The sequence below is a fragment of the Eumetopias jubatus genome, unplaced genomic scaffold, assembly GCF_037043125.1.
Source record: "Eumetopias jubatus isolate StellerSeaLion01/CBP00866 unplaced genomic scaffold, mEumJub1_p1.0 scaffold_9, whole genome shotgun sequence".
Lineage (NCBI taxonomy): Eukaryota > Metazoa > Chordata > Mammalia > Carnivora > Otariidae > Eumetopias > Eumetopias jubatus.
Window position 1 is genome coordinate 81401590 of NW_028274815.1, and position 16621 is coordinate 81418210.

Below are 16621 nucleotides of genomic sequence, written 5' to 3' on the forward strand. Positions count from 1 at the left end.
ATTAGGTCAGGAAAATCTTGACACTCAGACCCAACAAGGACAAGGAAATTTCAGGCCAGTCTCATTCCTCAACACAGATGAAAAATTTTAAGCACATTATTAGCAAATTTATTTTATCGGCATACCCAAAGAATGATACATTGCGGCTCAGTTGGGCTTGCGTGAAGCAATGCCAAGTTGCTTCATATCAGGTAAGTCTTCCTTTTATTTTACATTAACAAACTAAAGAAGAAAAAATACATTCATAGATACAGCAAAGTCACTTAGAACACCTGAACTAGGAATTTATTATTTAAAAAAAAAAAAACAGCTTTTAAAACCAGGAATGTAAAGGAATGTCCCTAATCTGATTTTTAAAAATCTATTTTTAGAAGCCCTTAGAAGAAACAACACAAGACTGAACTCTTAAACATATGTCCTTTGTTTTGAGGGAGAGCCAAAATCTCAACAGATTTTAGTTTTTGCTGAACTTGATAGGTTGATTATAATGTTGGTATGGAAAAGTAAAGACTGAATAATAGCCAAGACACTTTTAATGAAAAAGGACTAGCTGAGGGGATTTGTACCACCAGATTTCAAGATTTATTAAAAAGCTACCGTGGTTTAGACAGTGTAGTTCTGATGCAAGGATAGATAACGGGTTAGAATTGAAAGCCCAGAAATAGATCCACCATAAAACACACTTGATTTTGGCAAGGTTGACACTGTTCTGGGGAAGGTGTGACCTTTTCAATAAATGGAACTTGGTAGTGGGATGGAATACAGAATAAAATAAAAACCTGACCCCTTTCTCACACTATTTATAAAAACAATTTCCAGTGAGTTGTAGATCTAATGAAGTCAAAATGATGCATTTCTAGAAAAAAGATCCTTCATGATTTGGGGTAAGGAAAGATTAAAAAAAATAAAGACATGCTACTCAATGACTAGTCTTGAGGTAAAATTTGATAAGTACGACTACGGTAAACATAGTAACTTCCGTTTATTGAAAGACAAGTCAACCTACCAGAAGGCAAGACAGACCGCTGTGAGAGTTTACAACAGAGGGTATCGACATGGCCAGTGAAGGTCTAAAAATGTGCTGCGGCAGTGCAGTCTAGGGCAATGCAAATTCAATCCACAGTGTGATGTCCCAACACACACATCGAGCTGGTGAAAATAAATAGACTGACAACACCACATACTGCTGAGTAGGTAAAGTAACAGGTGCTCTCCCACGCTCCTGGTGGAAGGGTAAATCGGTACAACTGCGCTGGAAAACGATTCGGCATCTCCTTTAAAGTTGAAGATAAGCATAACCTAAGATCTACCGGTTTTACTGGTAGATAGAGAGGCACGTGCACTGTCACGTACATGGGTGTGTATACAAGAAAGGTGTGGACCGTGCCCCGGGAGGCATGCAGCGGAGAGCTCACAGCAGCCTTATGCACTGAGGCAAACACTACAACAATGCAGATGTGTGCATAGCAGCTGTACAAGAAATAAACAAGTGCTAGTGCATTCTCTTATCTGAAGGGAGTCAGCTGCATGCAGCAGCACGGATCAGCATCACAAACAAAATGCAGGCAACAGAAGCTACAGTTCAAGAGTGAATGCATAAGTGATAAAGTATAAAGTAGGCAAGGGGAATGTGGGAGGCTTCTGGAGTTCCGGCAATATGTTGTTTTCCTGACAGGGTGAAGGTGGTATGGGTGTGTGCTTTACATTTATGTTCTATACTTTTTACTATACATGTGTTATAGTTCATGATTTTTTAAAAAATAAGTTCCACCTAGGGGCGCCTGGATGGCTCAGTTGGTTGGGCTTCTGCCTTCGGCTCAGGTCGTGATCCCAGAGTCCTGGGATCGAGCCCCGCATCTGTCTCCCTGCTCACGGGGAGCCTGCTTCTCCCTCTCCTCCCCACTTGTGATCTCTCTCATTCTCTCTCCCTCTCTCTCTCTCAAATAAATAAATAAAATCTTTCAAAAAAAACCAAATTAGAAGAAATAAATTCCACCTAGCATAAAGAAACATGAAGTAGACTGTGTAGAAATAAAGTCATTTTTTATGTAGAGTAAATAGATGGGATATATTAGGCTCGTGGAACAGAATCAAATAAAAATAGAAAATAAATAGAAAAATCAAATAAAAATAGAAAATTATTAATAATTTGTGAATGTGTGTGGTGGAGTCAGGAGAGGGGTCACGATTGGTGAAGTAGAAATATTACTGGATTTGGAAATAGAAAACCAGCGTTCATGTCTCATTTCTTGCTCTCATGTGTGACCTTGGGCAAGTCACCAGCCTCTCTGAACTTCAGCGTTCTCATTTGTAAAATGGGCATTACCTCCTCTTTCCTGATTGTAGGATTGTTTTGAAGATAGGAAGACCGAAGAAGACATTGTGTGTGAAATACTTGGTCCGAGGGTTGTGGGTTATTGTTAAGCTGTGAAATACTTTGCAAAGTTCTTTGTTAAGTTTCCTAAGACTGGTGGTAGTATCTGTGTCCCTGATATTGGGGAGGGCATTGGCCAGAAGCTGGTGGTATTTGGATATCACATGGATATCTCTGTACAGTAGACACTCTGGAAGGTAACTTGTCCCTTATCATCTCTGTCCAGGGAGAGAATAAAGTAGAGGAACATTGACCTCCAGGGTGAATTTTTGGTAATCAAAAGATATTCAAGGATATTGTGCAGCTGATCACTTTTTTGTAGGCTTTTCATGTAACATTTATAAATTTGATTTTATAGGCTCTCCCCTTACTGTGGACTGCAATATCACAGACACAAGGGATAATACAAATCTCCGATGCTGGAGAGTCAATAACACCTTGGTGGATGATTACTACAGTGAATCCAAACGCATCAGAGAAGGATCCGAGTAGGTGTTGTGTTTTTCTGCCTTCCCTGAAAACCGACAAGAATTTCCTCACTTTACATTATTTTGGCGCTAGTACTACTTTTTTTAGATGCTTCTCACTGACCCCTCATCACTCCTTTTGGCTTTGTCTCTCAAAGATCTCCTCAGCGCTCGGCAGGGCTACCTCCGCTTCAGAGAAGTGTGAGGGGCTCTTCTTATCAACATTCCCACATCCTAGTTAGACAGATGAGGCAACACATCAAGTATGGGACTCACACAACAGAATCCATTTCTCTCAGCTAGTCCTTAAAACTAGCCTCCTTCCGATTTTGTTATATCATGAGCCATAGATCTTCAAGGCTCCAGTAGCAAAGCAGGGAGCAGCATGGGGACTCTTGGGGGAGACAGGGCTTAATCATGCACTAATTGCGTGGTAGAAACCCAATTTGTGGTGGTATAAATTGGGTGGCATAAAGCAAGATTCACTAGTACGAGGGCGGAAGAACTGATGTTGGGCCCTGCAGGGTAGATAAGTGAGCCTATGCGGAGACAACCAGAGGAAGGCTCTGGAGGGCTGAGGATGCCGTCTGTCGCCGTCCAGAAGAAAATGCAAATCCGGAAGGGCCACGACTCACGCACCTCACCGAGCTAGTCCGTGAAGCATTCCCAGGGTAACTGTGATGGCCTGAAGTGTTCTCCAGAGAGAGAATTTTATTCTCTAGACTGAAGATGATACACTATGCTGGGTAACTATGCCTCATGTATAAATGGTTGGTTCCTTTCTTTCACAGATCCCACATTTCTTTCCAGAAACATATTTTTTACACAGTGAACATAACTTTCTTGGAAGTGAAAATGGAAGATTATGGTCATCCTTTCATTTGTCACGCCGGAGTGTCAGCAGCATATTTTATTTTAAAACTCCCAGGTAATGGTTTGGTGGGGTACACGCTGTTCAGGAGGTTCAAAATGATGACAAGGAGACACTTGGTGTGAGGCAGCAGAGTGGTATTCAGTAGGGAAACTCAGCATTAATTTCTTGTTTGGAATTTGTTGGTTTCAAACTCATTTCCAGAGCAGAGCAGGGGATCAATGCTCCTGAAGGCAATGAGTGACGAACTCAAGAACTGCCAGCCATCACTCCTGTCTACTTACCAGGGGCTTTATGAATCTCATAAATATTGCAGGGCATGGTCTTCTTATTGTGACCATTGCAGTACCAAGGTCCCTGAAGTCTATACATTACAGCTTCCCAGACCTGGGACCTCCCAAAGTGGGAGGTGGCATTGTTGCTCCAAGATCTGGGGAAGGACAAAGAGAAGTGGAAAGATGGGAGAGAAGGGCGAATCCATCTAATAGAAGCTAGAGGCTCAAACAGGTGGTCAGGATCAGATTGGGCACCCGCGTGCAGAGCAGATCCACTTGGTTGTGCTGGGACTTAATCAATGCATTGCTATTTCTGTTGACCCAGAATGTGTTTTAGTTATTGTGCTTTATTGTATTTAAAGACATACAGCCATGCATAGGGATGTCTTGGACCTCAAACTATTTGCAACATGGTGTGACATAGGGCAGGTCATGATAAACTCCTTGGGGAGTATTTAAAAAAAAAATGAATGTGCTCTGGGAGGGTTCATAGAAAAGAGAATTTCCCCTTTTACCACCCCCCCCCTACACACACACATACATGCACACCTTTTAGTGGAGACTGGAGCATCGGGAAGGAGCTGATGAAGGCAGTGGTGTATGCGGTGGATTCTAAGAATGGAGAGACTTTCTCTTCCTTTGTCCTTCTTCCTCCTTCCAAATTCTCTCCTTCTTAGAGCCTCCTTCCATGGCATCACTCTTTTGGGCTGTGGTAAGGGAGCAAACTGTACTGTTCCTCTTCTGGGATGTGTAGGAGCCTGTTTTCAGGGACTTGACATTCCAGGGGAACTGGTTCTGCTTCTTGGTCATCTCCCACCCACAGCTTTTGCCAAAATTGCTCTGCAGCGTGTTTGCAAAGCAGAGCAGGGATAGACACCCTTTCTGCCCTTTCGGAGACTGTGCCTTGCAGACAGGCCCCCGGCCTGGACCTTGTTGGCACAAAGAGGTTGAGGGGGGAGTTTGGCTCTAGGGCAGGCTTTGGGAGACAACAGAGTTGGCTTTCAGGGGAGGCAGCTGATGGCTCTTTATTTATGACAGGTGTCCTGCTGCTCAATTTTGAGTGCCCATGAAAGCAGTTGTGACAGTGGAATAATCAGGAATGTGCAACAGAACCACTGGGAAAGGTCTTCCAGTAAACATGTTCAAGGCTCTACCTCGGGAGAGTCTAGTAGAGTTGGCTTCAGTGAGACCTGGCCGTGTGTGTTTTGAGAGCAGGCCTCATGCCCTCCAGCCAGCCCCATCAGGAGCTAGGCTTCTGCAGAATTTCCCTCCCCAGGTTCCCAAGAGCACATTTGCTTTCTGAAATTCATGGGCCACACCAGATTATTCTACTCCCATATACCTATTATATTTAACTGTAAAAAAATATTTAAGCGGTATCCTCATTGACCTCTAACGCATTTCCATTTGGCATTTGTAATGTGATCTGTATAAGTAAAGCATAGAGTTGACTCTTTGTTTTATCATTATTATTTGTTTATATCTTTATTTGCTGTCATTTGTAGCTCCAAATGTTCAAGCTTACTTGATAGGAGGGCTTCTCGCCTTGGTAGGTGCAACAGCGTCTGTCATGTACCTCTACAACATTTTTAAGATCGACATTGTACTCTGGTATCGAAGTGCCTTCCATTCTACCGGGACCAAAGAAGGTAAGCGTGGGTAACCACTGAAGATTGCCTCATACTTGGCATCCGCTCATCCGTATAACCCGCTCATCCGTATAACCATTGTAAATACACTTTATCATATTTTACTAGCTTGCCTTTCATGTTGTTGGCAAATTGGGAGGAAGGACTCTCCCTGGACTTCTCATGCTTCAGGGAAACCATTGGTCCATGGTCACCAGCATTGTTCAGTCAAGTGAGGCTTGCAGGCTAGTCGTGGCCGGGCAAATCTTTGCTAAGAAGCAGGAGCATGTCATCTTCTGGGTCCCACTGTGACTGTTTTAGAGAGGTTCTCACATCTACTGCTGTTTGCCAAAGAAGACGATTTCTCCAAGAGCGACAAAGGGCTCTCCAGCCACGATACATCTTCAGCACGGTGGGCGCATGAGCAGAGTTTACGTGATGGAGAGAGACGAGCTGCCTGTGGGGGCAGCTCTTTTAGGTCCTGTACTTGGGGCCTGAAAGATTTAAGTCCCTGCCTCACAAGGCTGGAGAGAGGCCTGGGTTTGCATCTGGTTCTCCCCTTACTCCCATGTGATCTTAGGAAGTGTTGCATGCTCTTCTCTTTCTTGACTATAGAATGAAAGAAAAAAAGAAACAAGGAAGAAGAGAAGGGAGGAAGGAGAAGAGGAAGGAAAGTAGGAAGGAGGGAAGGAGCGGGAGGAAGTGGGGAGCGAGAGAAAATGATCAGAGCCTGCCTCACAGAGTATTGTAGGAACAACTGAGTTGAAGTCCAGGAAAGCCCTGAGCAGGGACGTGGGGCACAAGGGGCACCCTGTAGTCTGAAGGCCAAAGCAAGCTGCCTCTGCCCCTTTGCCCCAGGTTTCAGCGTGGTCTGTGGAGCTCCCGTCCTGCCAACACATCTCAACACACAAACGCCTCAGTTTGAGGAAACTGAGGAACAGGCACTTCCCACCGTTGTGGTATTTTTTTCTTTTTCTTTTAGTTTTATAAGTAGGCTCCATGCCCAGCATGGAGCCCAATTCGGGACTTGAACTCATGACCCTGAGATCAAGACCTGAACGGAGATCAGGAGTCGGACGCTTAACCAACTGAGCCACCCAGGTGCCCCACCCCCAACCATTGTGGTTTTTTAACTCTGTGCTGTTTTCTTGTTGTCTCAGAATGGTTGTGATCTCTTAAGGCCTTGAAAAAAAATAATGAGTCTGCCTTAATGTCCTCTGATTGGATGGAAAATTAATACACAGCCAGGAGAAGTCTATGCGCTTCACGTACATGGAAATACCCACATTTACACCATTCAGGTCCAGAGACTAGCGATGAGGACTAGAGTTGGAATTCAGGGAAGTGGGTGTCCAAGCACATTTTATGAGTACCCACCAGTAAGAAGGGCATTATTTACACCAAGGGTCTGCTTTGCATATAAAACACACAGTACAAGTTGTTGTCCATCTGTCTGAGAAAACACGTGTCCTAACTTGGACTTTATTCTGAGCTAAATTTCCGAATTCAAAACTGGCAGTCCCAGAGCAGTGTAGAAAGCAACACGTTCTTTCTTGAGGGCCAAATGCAATCGTGGAAACGCAACTGTGCATGTCCAATGCCACTTGAAGCCCCTCTAGTCCTGAGGCCCGTCGGCTGGATGTGGGGTCCCCTTGGAGCCTCCCTGTGGCTATGCTCCTGTCTGTGAATGTGGCAGAGGAGACCAGTGCACCACCACTTGTCTTTTCTGACACACGCACGTGAGCGGTCCACCTGCTTTCTATTTACTGACTGACTGGACACTGCGGGGACTTCAGTGGTGTTCCCAGATCTCTGGTCCGGGTGCATGTCTCACTCCCTGACTCACTGTGACTCCCAGGAGCATGAGAGCCGAGGGCTGGTGCAGCTGCCTGCTGGTGAGGTCGAGTTTAGCAGGAAGAGAAAAAAGGAATAGTGACTCACCCAGAGCAGGGGAGCTGAGCAGATGACAGATTCAGGGAGCCCCACCCTCTGCTGAGACCGGACTCCAGCCCAAATTCGGGCTGAGAATTTGGTCATCGGGGCTCACAGTCAGCCAGGGCTCCTCCTTTTTTTTTCTTAATTCAGATAAGTACTTGCGTACTTTATGACTAAATCTCTAATCTCTGCAGCTCCATCTATGACAACGACCCCTGTAATTCCTCTCTGAGTGTTGGCTTTGACAATGAGCTAGAGATGAGACTTAAGATTTGTCCCAGATGCTATTTCCAGCATTGTGTCCCTGGGAGATATTTTCTGAGTTATTGGGGGGAACCTGTGGAGTCAGGGGTGGAAAATACAAATGAAGAAATAGACAAATTGTGTCCTTCTTATGATAAGATATTTCCCCAACTAGATGAGTTACACTTTATAACATGAGTAACGGGTATAGCTCAGTTTTGTTGAGTCATCAACAGCCCTAATCCATGAGTTCGGTGTGTTCTCTAGTAACTTATAGGAGTTACTTTAAAAATTCTCCTTCTGGGTGTGCATGTGTGTACAAAAATAAAAGGGCCAGTTTACACATCTGGAGAGATTTGCATATATGTCTCACCACCTTCCAAATAGGTTTGTGGAGAACATACATGTAGAACACAACAATTAAAAACAGATAGTGAATAGAGGGTAGAATGGTAAAATAAAGCTTGAGGGTAGAATTAATGACAAATCTTGGACACTTTTTAAAGATGAGTTGGCTTTGGAAGTAAAGGTAAAAACAATGACAAGATGCATTGTGTGCTGTTCACAAATGCGCTTCAATTGCTTATGAGAGCACATAGCTTTGTCTGGGACAATTTTCCAAGGAAAAGTTTTTGTAGGGAGTATTCATTTTTAAAGGGTGTAATATAATGAATCTTGTCTACAACAACATTCCTGTGGTAAATGTAGTAGCATGTTGAATGTGGCTTTTCTTCTAGTGTCTTCCATGCTAGGGCTAAAATGCCAAACCTCATGCAATCAAGTAAAAGCACTTATGTGGAGACCAAATTGATTCTGTCTGATTTTTCCATTGGTTCAGTTTGATTAGGTTTGAAACTTAAGAAAAGAAAGTAAGGGGTTGAATAATCTTTAAGCAATCTCTCATAAACATTAATACACCCCAATAAACTTTTGTATTTCTGCCAACGGCCAATAAAGGCATATGCAGATGTTTTAACAACAAAATTAGGGCAGAATGTCTTCAGGAAATTAAAGGAGCTTGGCCAGAACCTAGATAAACTGTCTAGGTTTATCCACTATATAAAGGCAAGTTGTGGGAGTATCTGCTAACAGGCCCTTTCTTTAGAAAACTTACTAGTAGGTCTACATTTCCACAGTTCTCTGGATGAATAAACAGTTGGGGGGCATGTCAAACTCATCATTATCTATTGCCATTCATTGTTACCTACCCAACTGCTCTTACAGTTACTATGGCTGGGAAGAAAATTACCTCAAAACTTTGTAGCATAGAGCAACCATGTATTTTGCTGATGGGTTCTGTGAGTCAGGACGTCAGATGGCACAGCAGGGATGGCCTGTCCCAGCTCCATGATGTCTAGGAACCCTGCTGGGGGATTGGCAGTTGATTTTGACTATCAGTTGATGGCCTCAGTTTCTCTCCCCAGTGCCCTCTCCATGTGGTCTCTGTGTGGGCTACTTTGGGCTTCCTCATGGCATGGTGATTGACTTCTGAGGGCTAGTGTTTCAAGAACAAGAGAGCCAGGAAAAGCCATATTTTCTCTTAGGACTCAGACCCTAAATCTATAGAGTCAATTCTACCACATTCTGTTTGTCAGGGCAGCTATAGAGCCCTCATCAATTTTAAGGGAGTGGAAATAGAGTCCACCTCTTTGTGGGGAGGTATGGTCGGTTCTGAAAGAGCATGTGGAACCGGAAATATTGCTGGGGCTATTTTCTGAAAAAAATGCAGTCTGACACACTTGAAAGGGACTAATCAGGTATATGCTTTGTGACGTTTCCTCCTCCTGATTCTTGTCTCAGCCACACCAGAGGGAGTGGTGGACTTGGGTTTGAATCAAGGCTATGCACTTAGCAGCTCAAAGACGAGAAATAACATAGCCTTGTCTGTCTCAGCTCCCTTTCCTGTGATCCGAGGATACAAACGTAACCCTCACCATGACCGTGACCGTGATGGGCAAAGCCGGCAGGCAGTTGTCTGAGAGCGCCCTTCAAAACCTCAGGCAGAGGCTAAAAGCAAAATGGCCTCAGCTTGATGTTTTTGCTAGACTGGTGAATAAAGGACGAACTGATCATTTGGAAGTGATGAGAACCCGCTGCATTTTTTGAGAACAAGCCACAAAGGTAACATTACTACCCAAAAGCTTAGAAAGAAAAAATAAAAGATGACCCCAAAATTGGGAGCATTTTGTATTTTGCTTTTCGAGAAGGTGTGAGAGTCCCTTGCTGCCTAAGTCTCTTCTCAGAGTCTGCATTTGCCCAGCATGGAGCACCTGTCTTTTCAGACACCTCGCCTAAAAACAGGGAACGTGGAACACAGTCAAAAGAGAGAATTCACTCAGCAACCATAGGTTTTTGTTTTGTTTTGTTTTGCTTTGCTTTCTAATGAGAAGGAAGAAAGAGAAACAGCCTGAGAGAAGAGAGACACCAGTGGCAGGGTTTCAGACAGAGGTGGTGATGAACACGGATGTTTGCTGTAGTTTACAGACCAAGAAATACTGTATTCATTTGGGAGGCTCTGCTATGTGATGAGGAGAGTGCCAACCCAACCAACCCTTTATCATAAAGGGATTAAATATTATCAAATTTTTAAGGACATTTAAATCCTTTTTAAAATGTTTAAAAACATAAAGCCTTTATGAAATCCTAAAAAATTTTTTTTTTCATATGCCCCCTGGCTTTAGAAAGTCACGTATATGACATTAAATTTAAATCAGAAAAATATCCACTTATGGAGTGGTGGTATAAACTAGTAATACTGAAGACGTTACAGAAGGAGTTTTAGCTGGATTGGGTTTCTGCCGACTCCAAACACAAATTAATCATCCCTTTGGTACCTGCCTTATGACTCCAATTTATTAAAAAGCTGAATCAGCTCATGATCTAAAACTTCTCTCTCTCCTCATAGATTTAACCTTCTTGAGCCTCTGTAAAATCAAGCTCCATTCAGACATTTGGCAACTATTGATAGAGACCTCCTCTGTCTCAGGTCCTGCTCCAGGCACTGGGGGTGGAACCCCACCAAAAAATGCCCCCATTCTCATACGGCTTCCTTTCATGACAGGGGGTGGGGAGACTGAGGAAGAGTGAGTGTGCTTGTGTGCCCATGTGTGTGTATTACCATTTCCACAGGATGGCCGGGAATGGTGGGCAGAGACTTAAAGGCTGTCAGTGGTGGTTGGCGTGAGAATTTATGGAATGGGAAAAGGCTACAATGTAAACGCTAAAGTTCTGTACACATTTTAACTACAGATCTTCCTTGACTTATGATGGGTTATAACCCAATAAACCCATTATAAGTTAAAAATATCATAAGTTAAAATGCACTCAAGGGCGCCTGGGTGGCTCAGTTGGTTAAGCAACTGCCTTCGGCTCAGGTCATGATTCTGGAGTCCCAGGATCGAGTCCCACATTGGGCTCCCTGCTCAGTGGGGAGTCTGCTTCTCTCTCTGACCCTCCCTTCTCTCGTGTTCTCTCTCTCTCAAATAAATAAATACAATCTTAAAAAAATAAAATAAAATGCATTCAATGCACATAACCCACAGAATATCACAGCTTAGCCCTGCCTACGTTTAACATGCTCAGAATACTTACATTAGCCTACAGTTGGGCAAAATCATCTAACATAAAGCCTATTTTATAATCAAGGTTGACTGTCTCATGTGACTGATTGAATACTGCCCTGAAGGTGGAAAACAGCAGGTGTATGGGGACAGATGGTCAGATGGTCAGTGTATCAACTGTTGACCCTGGAGATTGCGTGGCTCAGTTGGAGCTGAGGCTTTTTACGCTGCCTAGCATCAGAGAGAGGATAGGACCGCGTATCACTAGCCTGGAAAAAATCAAAATTCAAAATTTGAAGTATGGTTTCTCCTGAATGTGTATTGCTTTTGTACCATCATAAAGTCAAAAAATCGTAATCGAACCCTCCTAAGTCAGGGACCGTCTGTACTATTATTTAGACAAAAACTAGAAGTATATAAGATTTTACCTTCTTCCTTTGGGCTCAGAGCAACCCTTCTTTTCAAGTCTGTTCAATCAAACAAACTTCCATAAAAAGGGAATAGAAAGGGATGGCTTCCTCTTGGGTCCCATTAGGTTAGCTCTGAATTTCCAAATAGCCTGGAGCTCAAAAAAAAATCACATTTTCTAATGAGATGTTCACTCAAACCTTCTAGCCCTGCTAGAGTTTCTTACTCATTCATCTGACCCCTGAGTAGAGCATAAGCATCCCCCTTCCATGCACTTCTCAAGCTCTTCCCCTTCTTGGACTCCTTATCCTCCACTTCTAGCGCCTCCGTTTTTTCTAAACCCTTTAAAATCCAGCAACTGCCCTCCATCCTTTGTGAATTTTCCCTAAGAGCTCCATGCTATGGGAGAAGTTTTGTTTCTTTCCGTCTCTCCCGTTCATTCAGCCATGTGATCTTGTAGCGCCTCATGTTTTTATTTCCAAGTCTCTGAATGGTCTTTCCAGTTAGCTCTTGCGTCTTGGTCATCTGTCCAGGGGTGAGCACAGTGACTGTTACCTGTGGTTGGTTGCTCAATAAATGCTTAGCTCATTCCGGTGATGACGAAATGTGCTGTTGTATTGGACTTCTCTGTACTGCACAGCAGATTCCTGGAGTCTGCTCAGAGGCTTGGTCGCTACAATGCCATGTGCAATTGCAGTGGCAAAATTCACTTAGTGGGTCTGAATCACAGAGACTTGGCCCATTTTGCCTGGTGCAGTTTACAACAGTCCGCCATTGCACAGGACCCATCAAGAGTAAAAATGATGGAGACTCTTGCTTTCAATTCTCATTTTCACCACGGGGGCTGGTGGACTTAAGAGTCAAAGGTGTCAGGTTGGAATTGGGGCTGGGTGACCTTGGAGAAGTGATTCTTATGTCACGGGGATAGGACCACCTTCCTCAAAGGTCAACGCCAATGGGGTAGGAATACCAGTTGTAACTGACAAATCACTGGAGGCTCAATGTGGATAAATCTGAGACTTAAATTCTTCAGGGGACCCAGTCATAAGCAGTAGAAACCCACACTTTTGTGAGTTTTCCCTCCAGAAGCCTGACTTGGTTCTGACTGTAAATATCAGAGAAAAAAATCTCTTTGTGCTTCCAGCAGGGGGAGGAGAAAAATCATTCTGAAATATCCTAGAGCACTCAGTTCTTATTAACCAGGCCTGCCCTCAGGAGAAACTAGTTAATGAAAGCCTTACCCGCTAGGGTATTATCGGAGTCTAACTGGCCTGTGCAGAAGGAAATAGCCAACTCCAGCCCAGTCTAGCCATCCTGCGGGGATACAAAACTGAGAAATGCTTGTGACGTTCATAGTCCAGAGTCACTAAAAGACAGATCTAATCACAGCACCATTGAACACGTCCCCTCCCTCCACACCTCACCACCATGTTACTAAAGGCCAGTTTATACCACTTCCTTTTACTGGTACATTCCATCCAGGTCTCAGAGAAAAGTATAAGGCATATTAAAAGGCAAATGCACAATTTGAAGAGACAGAGCAAACATGAGAGCCAGAAATGGCAGGGATGTTGGAATTATCAGACTGGGAATTTAAATCATCCCTGATTAGCATGCTAAGGGATCTAACGCATAAAAGCAGACAGCACACAACAGACGGGAGATGTAAGCAGAGAAATGAAAATCCTAAAAAGAACCAAAAAGAAAGCTAGCAATTAAAAAAAAAAAAAACTGTAACAGAAATGAAGACTGCCTGTGATGGGCTTACTAGTGGAGTGGACATGGCTGAGCAGAGAATCTCTGGCTTGAGGCTATCCCACTAGAAAGCTCCAAAACTGTAAAGCGAAAGGAACAAAGATGGGGGGGGTGAGGAAGAAAAGAACAAAGTATCCAAAGAGTGTGGGACAACCACAGAAGGTGTAACATAAGTGTAATGGGAATACCAAAGGAGAAGAAAGAGAGAAAGGAACAGAAGTATCTGAAACACTAATGACAGAATTTCCCCGAATTAATGTCAGATACCAAACCACAATCCAGGAAGCTCAGAGAATACTGAGCAGGATAAACAAAAAACCAAAAATCTAGGCATATCATTTTCAAACCGCAGAAAATCAAAGGTAAGGAAAAAAAATCCTGAAAGAAGCCCGAGGAAAAAAAACACCTTACCTATTGTGAAACAAAGATGTGAGTTGCATTCAGCTTGTCCTCAGAAACTATGCAAGCAAAAGAGCATGAAGTGAAATATTTAAAGTGTCGAGAGAATGAGAGGCCTAGTGTGGCAATGCTTGGTACCCAGAGAGCCAACTGGGTACTCTGAAGTCATTGACCCCAAGGGAAAAGGACATCATGGTAGCAAGTCAGACTTTCGCTCTGTTAACATAAGAGAATTTGGTAGGAATAATTCCATGAGTTTATCCCATTTCCTTTTCAGATGGCAAGCTGTATGATGCCTATGTCTTATACCCCAAGCCTCAGAGAGAAATCCAGAGCCATGAGGTGGACACGCTGGTATTGAAGATTCTGCCTGAGGTGCTGGAGAGGCAGTGTGGATACAAATTATTTATATTTGGCAGGGATGAATTTCCTGGACAAGGTATGTTTTCAGTGAAGCGTAAAAGCCGCAGATAAAAAGGAAAAGGAAGTCTCTTTCTTTCACTTTAGAAGTGGTGGGGTGGGAGGAACTGCTTGCTTTCCCCAAGGAACTACGGGGAGTCTTGTACCTCCTCAGCTCACAGCCCCGGAGCCGAATTAGAACCAGCTCTCTTCTCTCTGGGGCTCATTCCTGTAACAGGATAACCGGTATTCCTGGTTGAAATTACGTGACTCTCACTATGAGTAACACGAGCAGTTGGCTGATGACAGCCTTGGCCAAGGGACCAAATGGAGAAAAGAGGTCATTTGCCCTCACGCCCTTGAGACTACCTGCTGAGTATGCTCCATCAGTTCGAATATGTAAATCAGCTTATGTTTAAAGATGATTTTATAAACCTTAACTGCCCGGGCTTCTCCTACATAAATAAAAGAGGATTTATTTATTTACATCTCCCTTTGAACAAGAGTGTAGCTTTGGGCAATGAAGGCAACATCCCTGAACCTCAGCTGTCTTATCTGTCAAATGGGGAGGAGAACACTTCCTTAACTCGGGTGACAGAATGAAATGAGGTAAAACCTGAGTGGGGACCAATATGGAGCTTAGCGCATATTAGACATTCAACAGATAAAGTTTCCCTCTTGACCTACATGTTTTCTTTCTTGGAACGCTATACAGCAAATGGCTGAAATTTGAAATAAACGTCCTGCACTAGTCAAGAGGAAACCAAGATTACTACTTTACAGTATTTGGTAGTGGCCTGCTCTGGGTCATTTGAAAAGGTTGCTGAGTACTTTGGATTTGTTGGTTGCCCATATCTGTGGTGAGCAACAGCTACATCTCAGCCTGCCTCTTTTCAAGTTATAGGATCAGCCTCCATGAGGAACTGAAACTCTGATCTAGTGCTTGCCATAAATGTGTGGAAGACTTCAAATTTCATAAGCATATTCTTTCACTCACTAATTCAGCAAATATTTATTGAGCACCTGCTATGTGCCTTATAATATTCTAGGCACTAGAAATAGAAAAATAAGCCAAAGGGAAGAAGAACATGAACTTGGGGAGGTCACAGTGTATTGTTATATTCTAAGAATAAGGAGGATATAAAAGTTAGGCACATGATAAGACCCTTGTTCTGGGAAGCTCACGGTCTGTGGGTGCAGCCAGTGGGCTAAGGAAAGTGACCTATCAGCAACTAACTACCAAAAAATATGACTTAGGAACACAAAGGACCAATTTTTCAGGGAAAATCAGGAAGGCTTCACAGAAGATAGGATGAATGTTAAAAAAATCACTTTTGTTACCCATTCCTAAGTCACATTTATTTTAAAGTCCACGTTGCCTTTATCCAGGGCCCATTTCTAATATTCTCAGAGATCAATCTAGGCTCTTTCACTCCTGAGACAGTCTGCATCTTCTTTATTTGCAGCAGTGGCCAATGTCATTGACGAAAACATCAAGCTATGCAGGAGACTGATCATCATCTTAGTTCCTGAATCCCTGAGCTTTGACTTGTTAAAGAACATGTCGGAAGAACAAATTGCAGTCTACAATGCGCTCATCCAGGATGGGATGAAGGTCATCCTGATTGAACTGGAGAAAGTCAAGGACTATGCGGCCACGCCGGAGTCAATTCAGTACATCAAGCAGAAGCATGGGGCCATCCAGTGGAGTGGGGATTTCACAGAGCAGTCACAGTGTGCAAAGTCCAAGTTCTGGAAACAAGTGAGGTATCACATGCCACCCAAAAGGCCTCCACCATCTTCTTCTGCCCAGCTGCCGAAGCACACGTCCTGACACCTCCCGGCTGGCTAGGGAGGGGCCAGTGTGGGGTTGGTCACCCGTGATGGCATTGTCCGCATGGGGTGGCTCATGGTTGGACAAGGATGCATGGCATTTGGGCAGTCGGCTTGAAGCTTGCCCTTGTGTACTCGTTGCTACAGGTCCTCTGTTTGCTGCTTGTTTTGATCAGAGCTCCTTCTCTAGGGAAAGCTGTCACCCTTCCAGAAGGCCCTCATTCACTTATGGGCTCTGATGAACACTCCCTGAACACAGAGCAGGTGTAGCATGTGAGCCCCTGGGGAATGGGACACAGAGGATTGTAGAGCGGCAGTTGAGTTGTCAAGAAGTTTGGTGCATGGTGTGGCACCCGTGGGGCCAGAGATGGAAGTCAGAGGATGGCAGGAGGCAACCTGTGGGCTTGGGGAGGGCTGGCAAGGAGAACCACACTTTTATCGTGACCACAATCTTAGCACACTCATACTGGAAGC

The 16621-nt window shown here is 43.8% G+C and overlaps 1 protein-coding gene across 1 annotated transcript in view; it reads left to right on the forward strand.

Moving 5' to 3' along the window:
* Positions 1–16150, forward strand: part of IL36R (interleukin 36 receptor) — a 40979-nt gene extending 24829 nt beyond the window's left edge. Inside the window, exons 9-13 of the mRNA XM_088026632.1 lie at positions 2733–2862; positions 3633–3769; positions 5493–5636; positions 14193–14354; positions 15781–16150. Of these exons, the coding sequence (XP_087882758.1) occupies positions 2733–2862; positions 3633–3769; positions 5493–5636; positions 14193–14354; positions 15781–16148 (941 nt within the window). The 3' untranslated portion in view covers positions 16149–16150. The remainder of the gene's footprint in view (positions 1–2732; positions 2863–3632; positions 3770–5492; positions 5637–14192; positions 14355–15780) is intronic.
* The last annotated feature ends 471 nt before the right edge of the window (positions 16151–16621 follow it).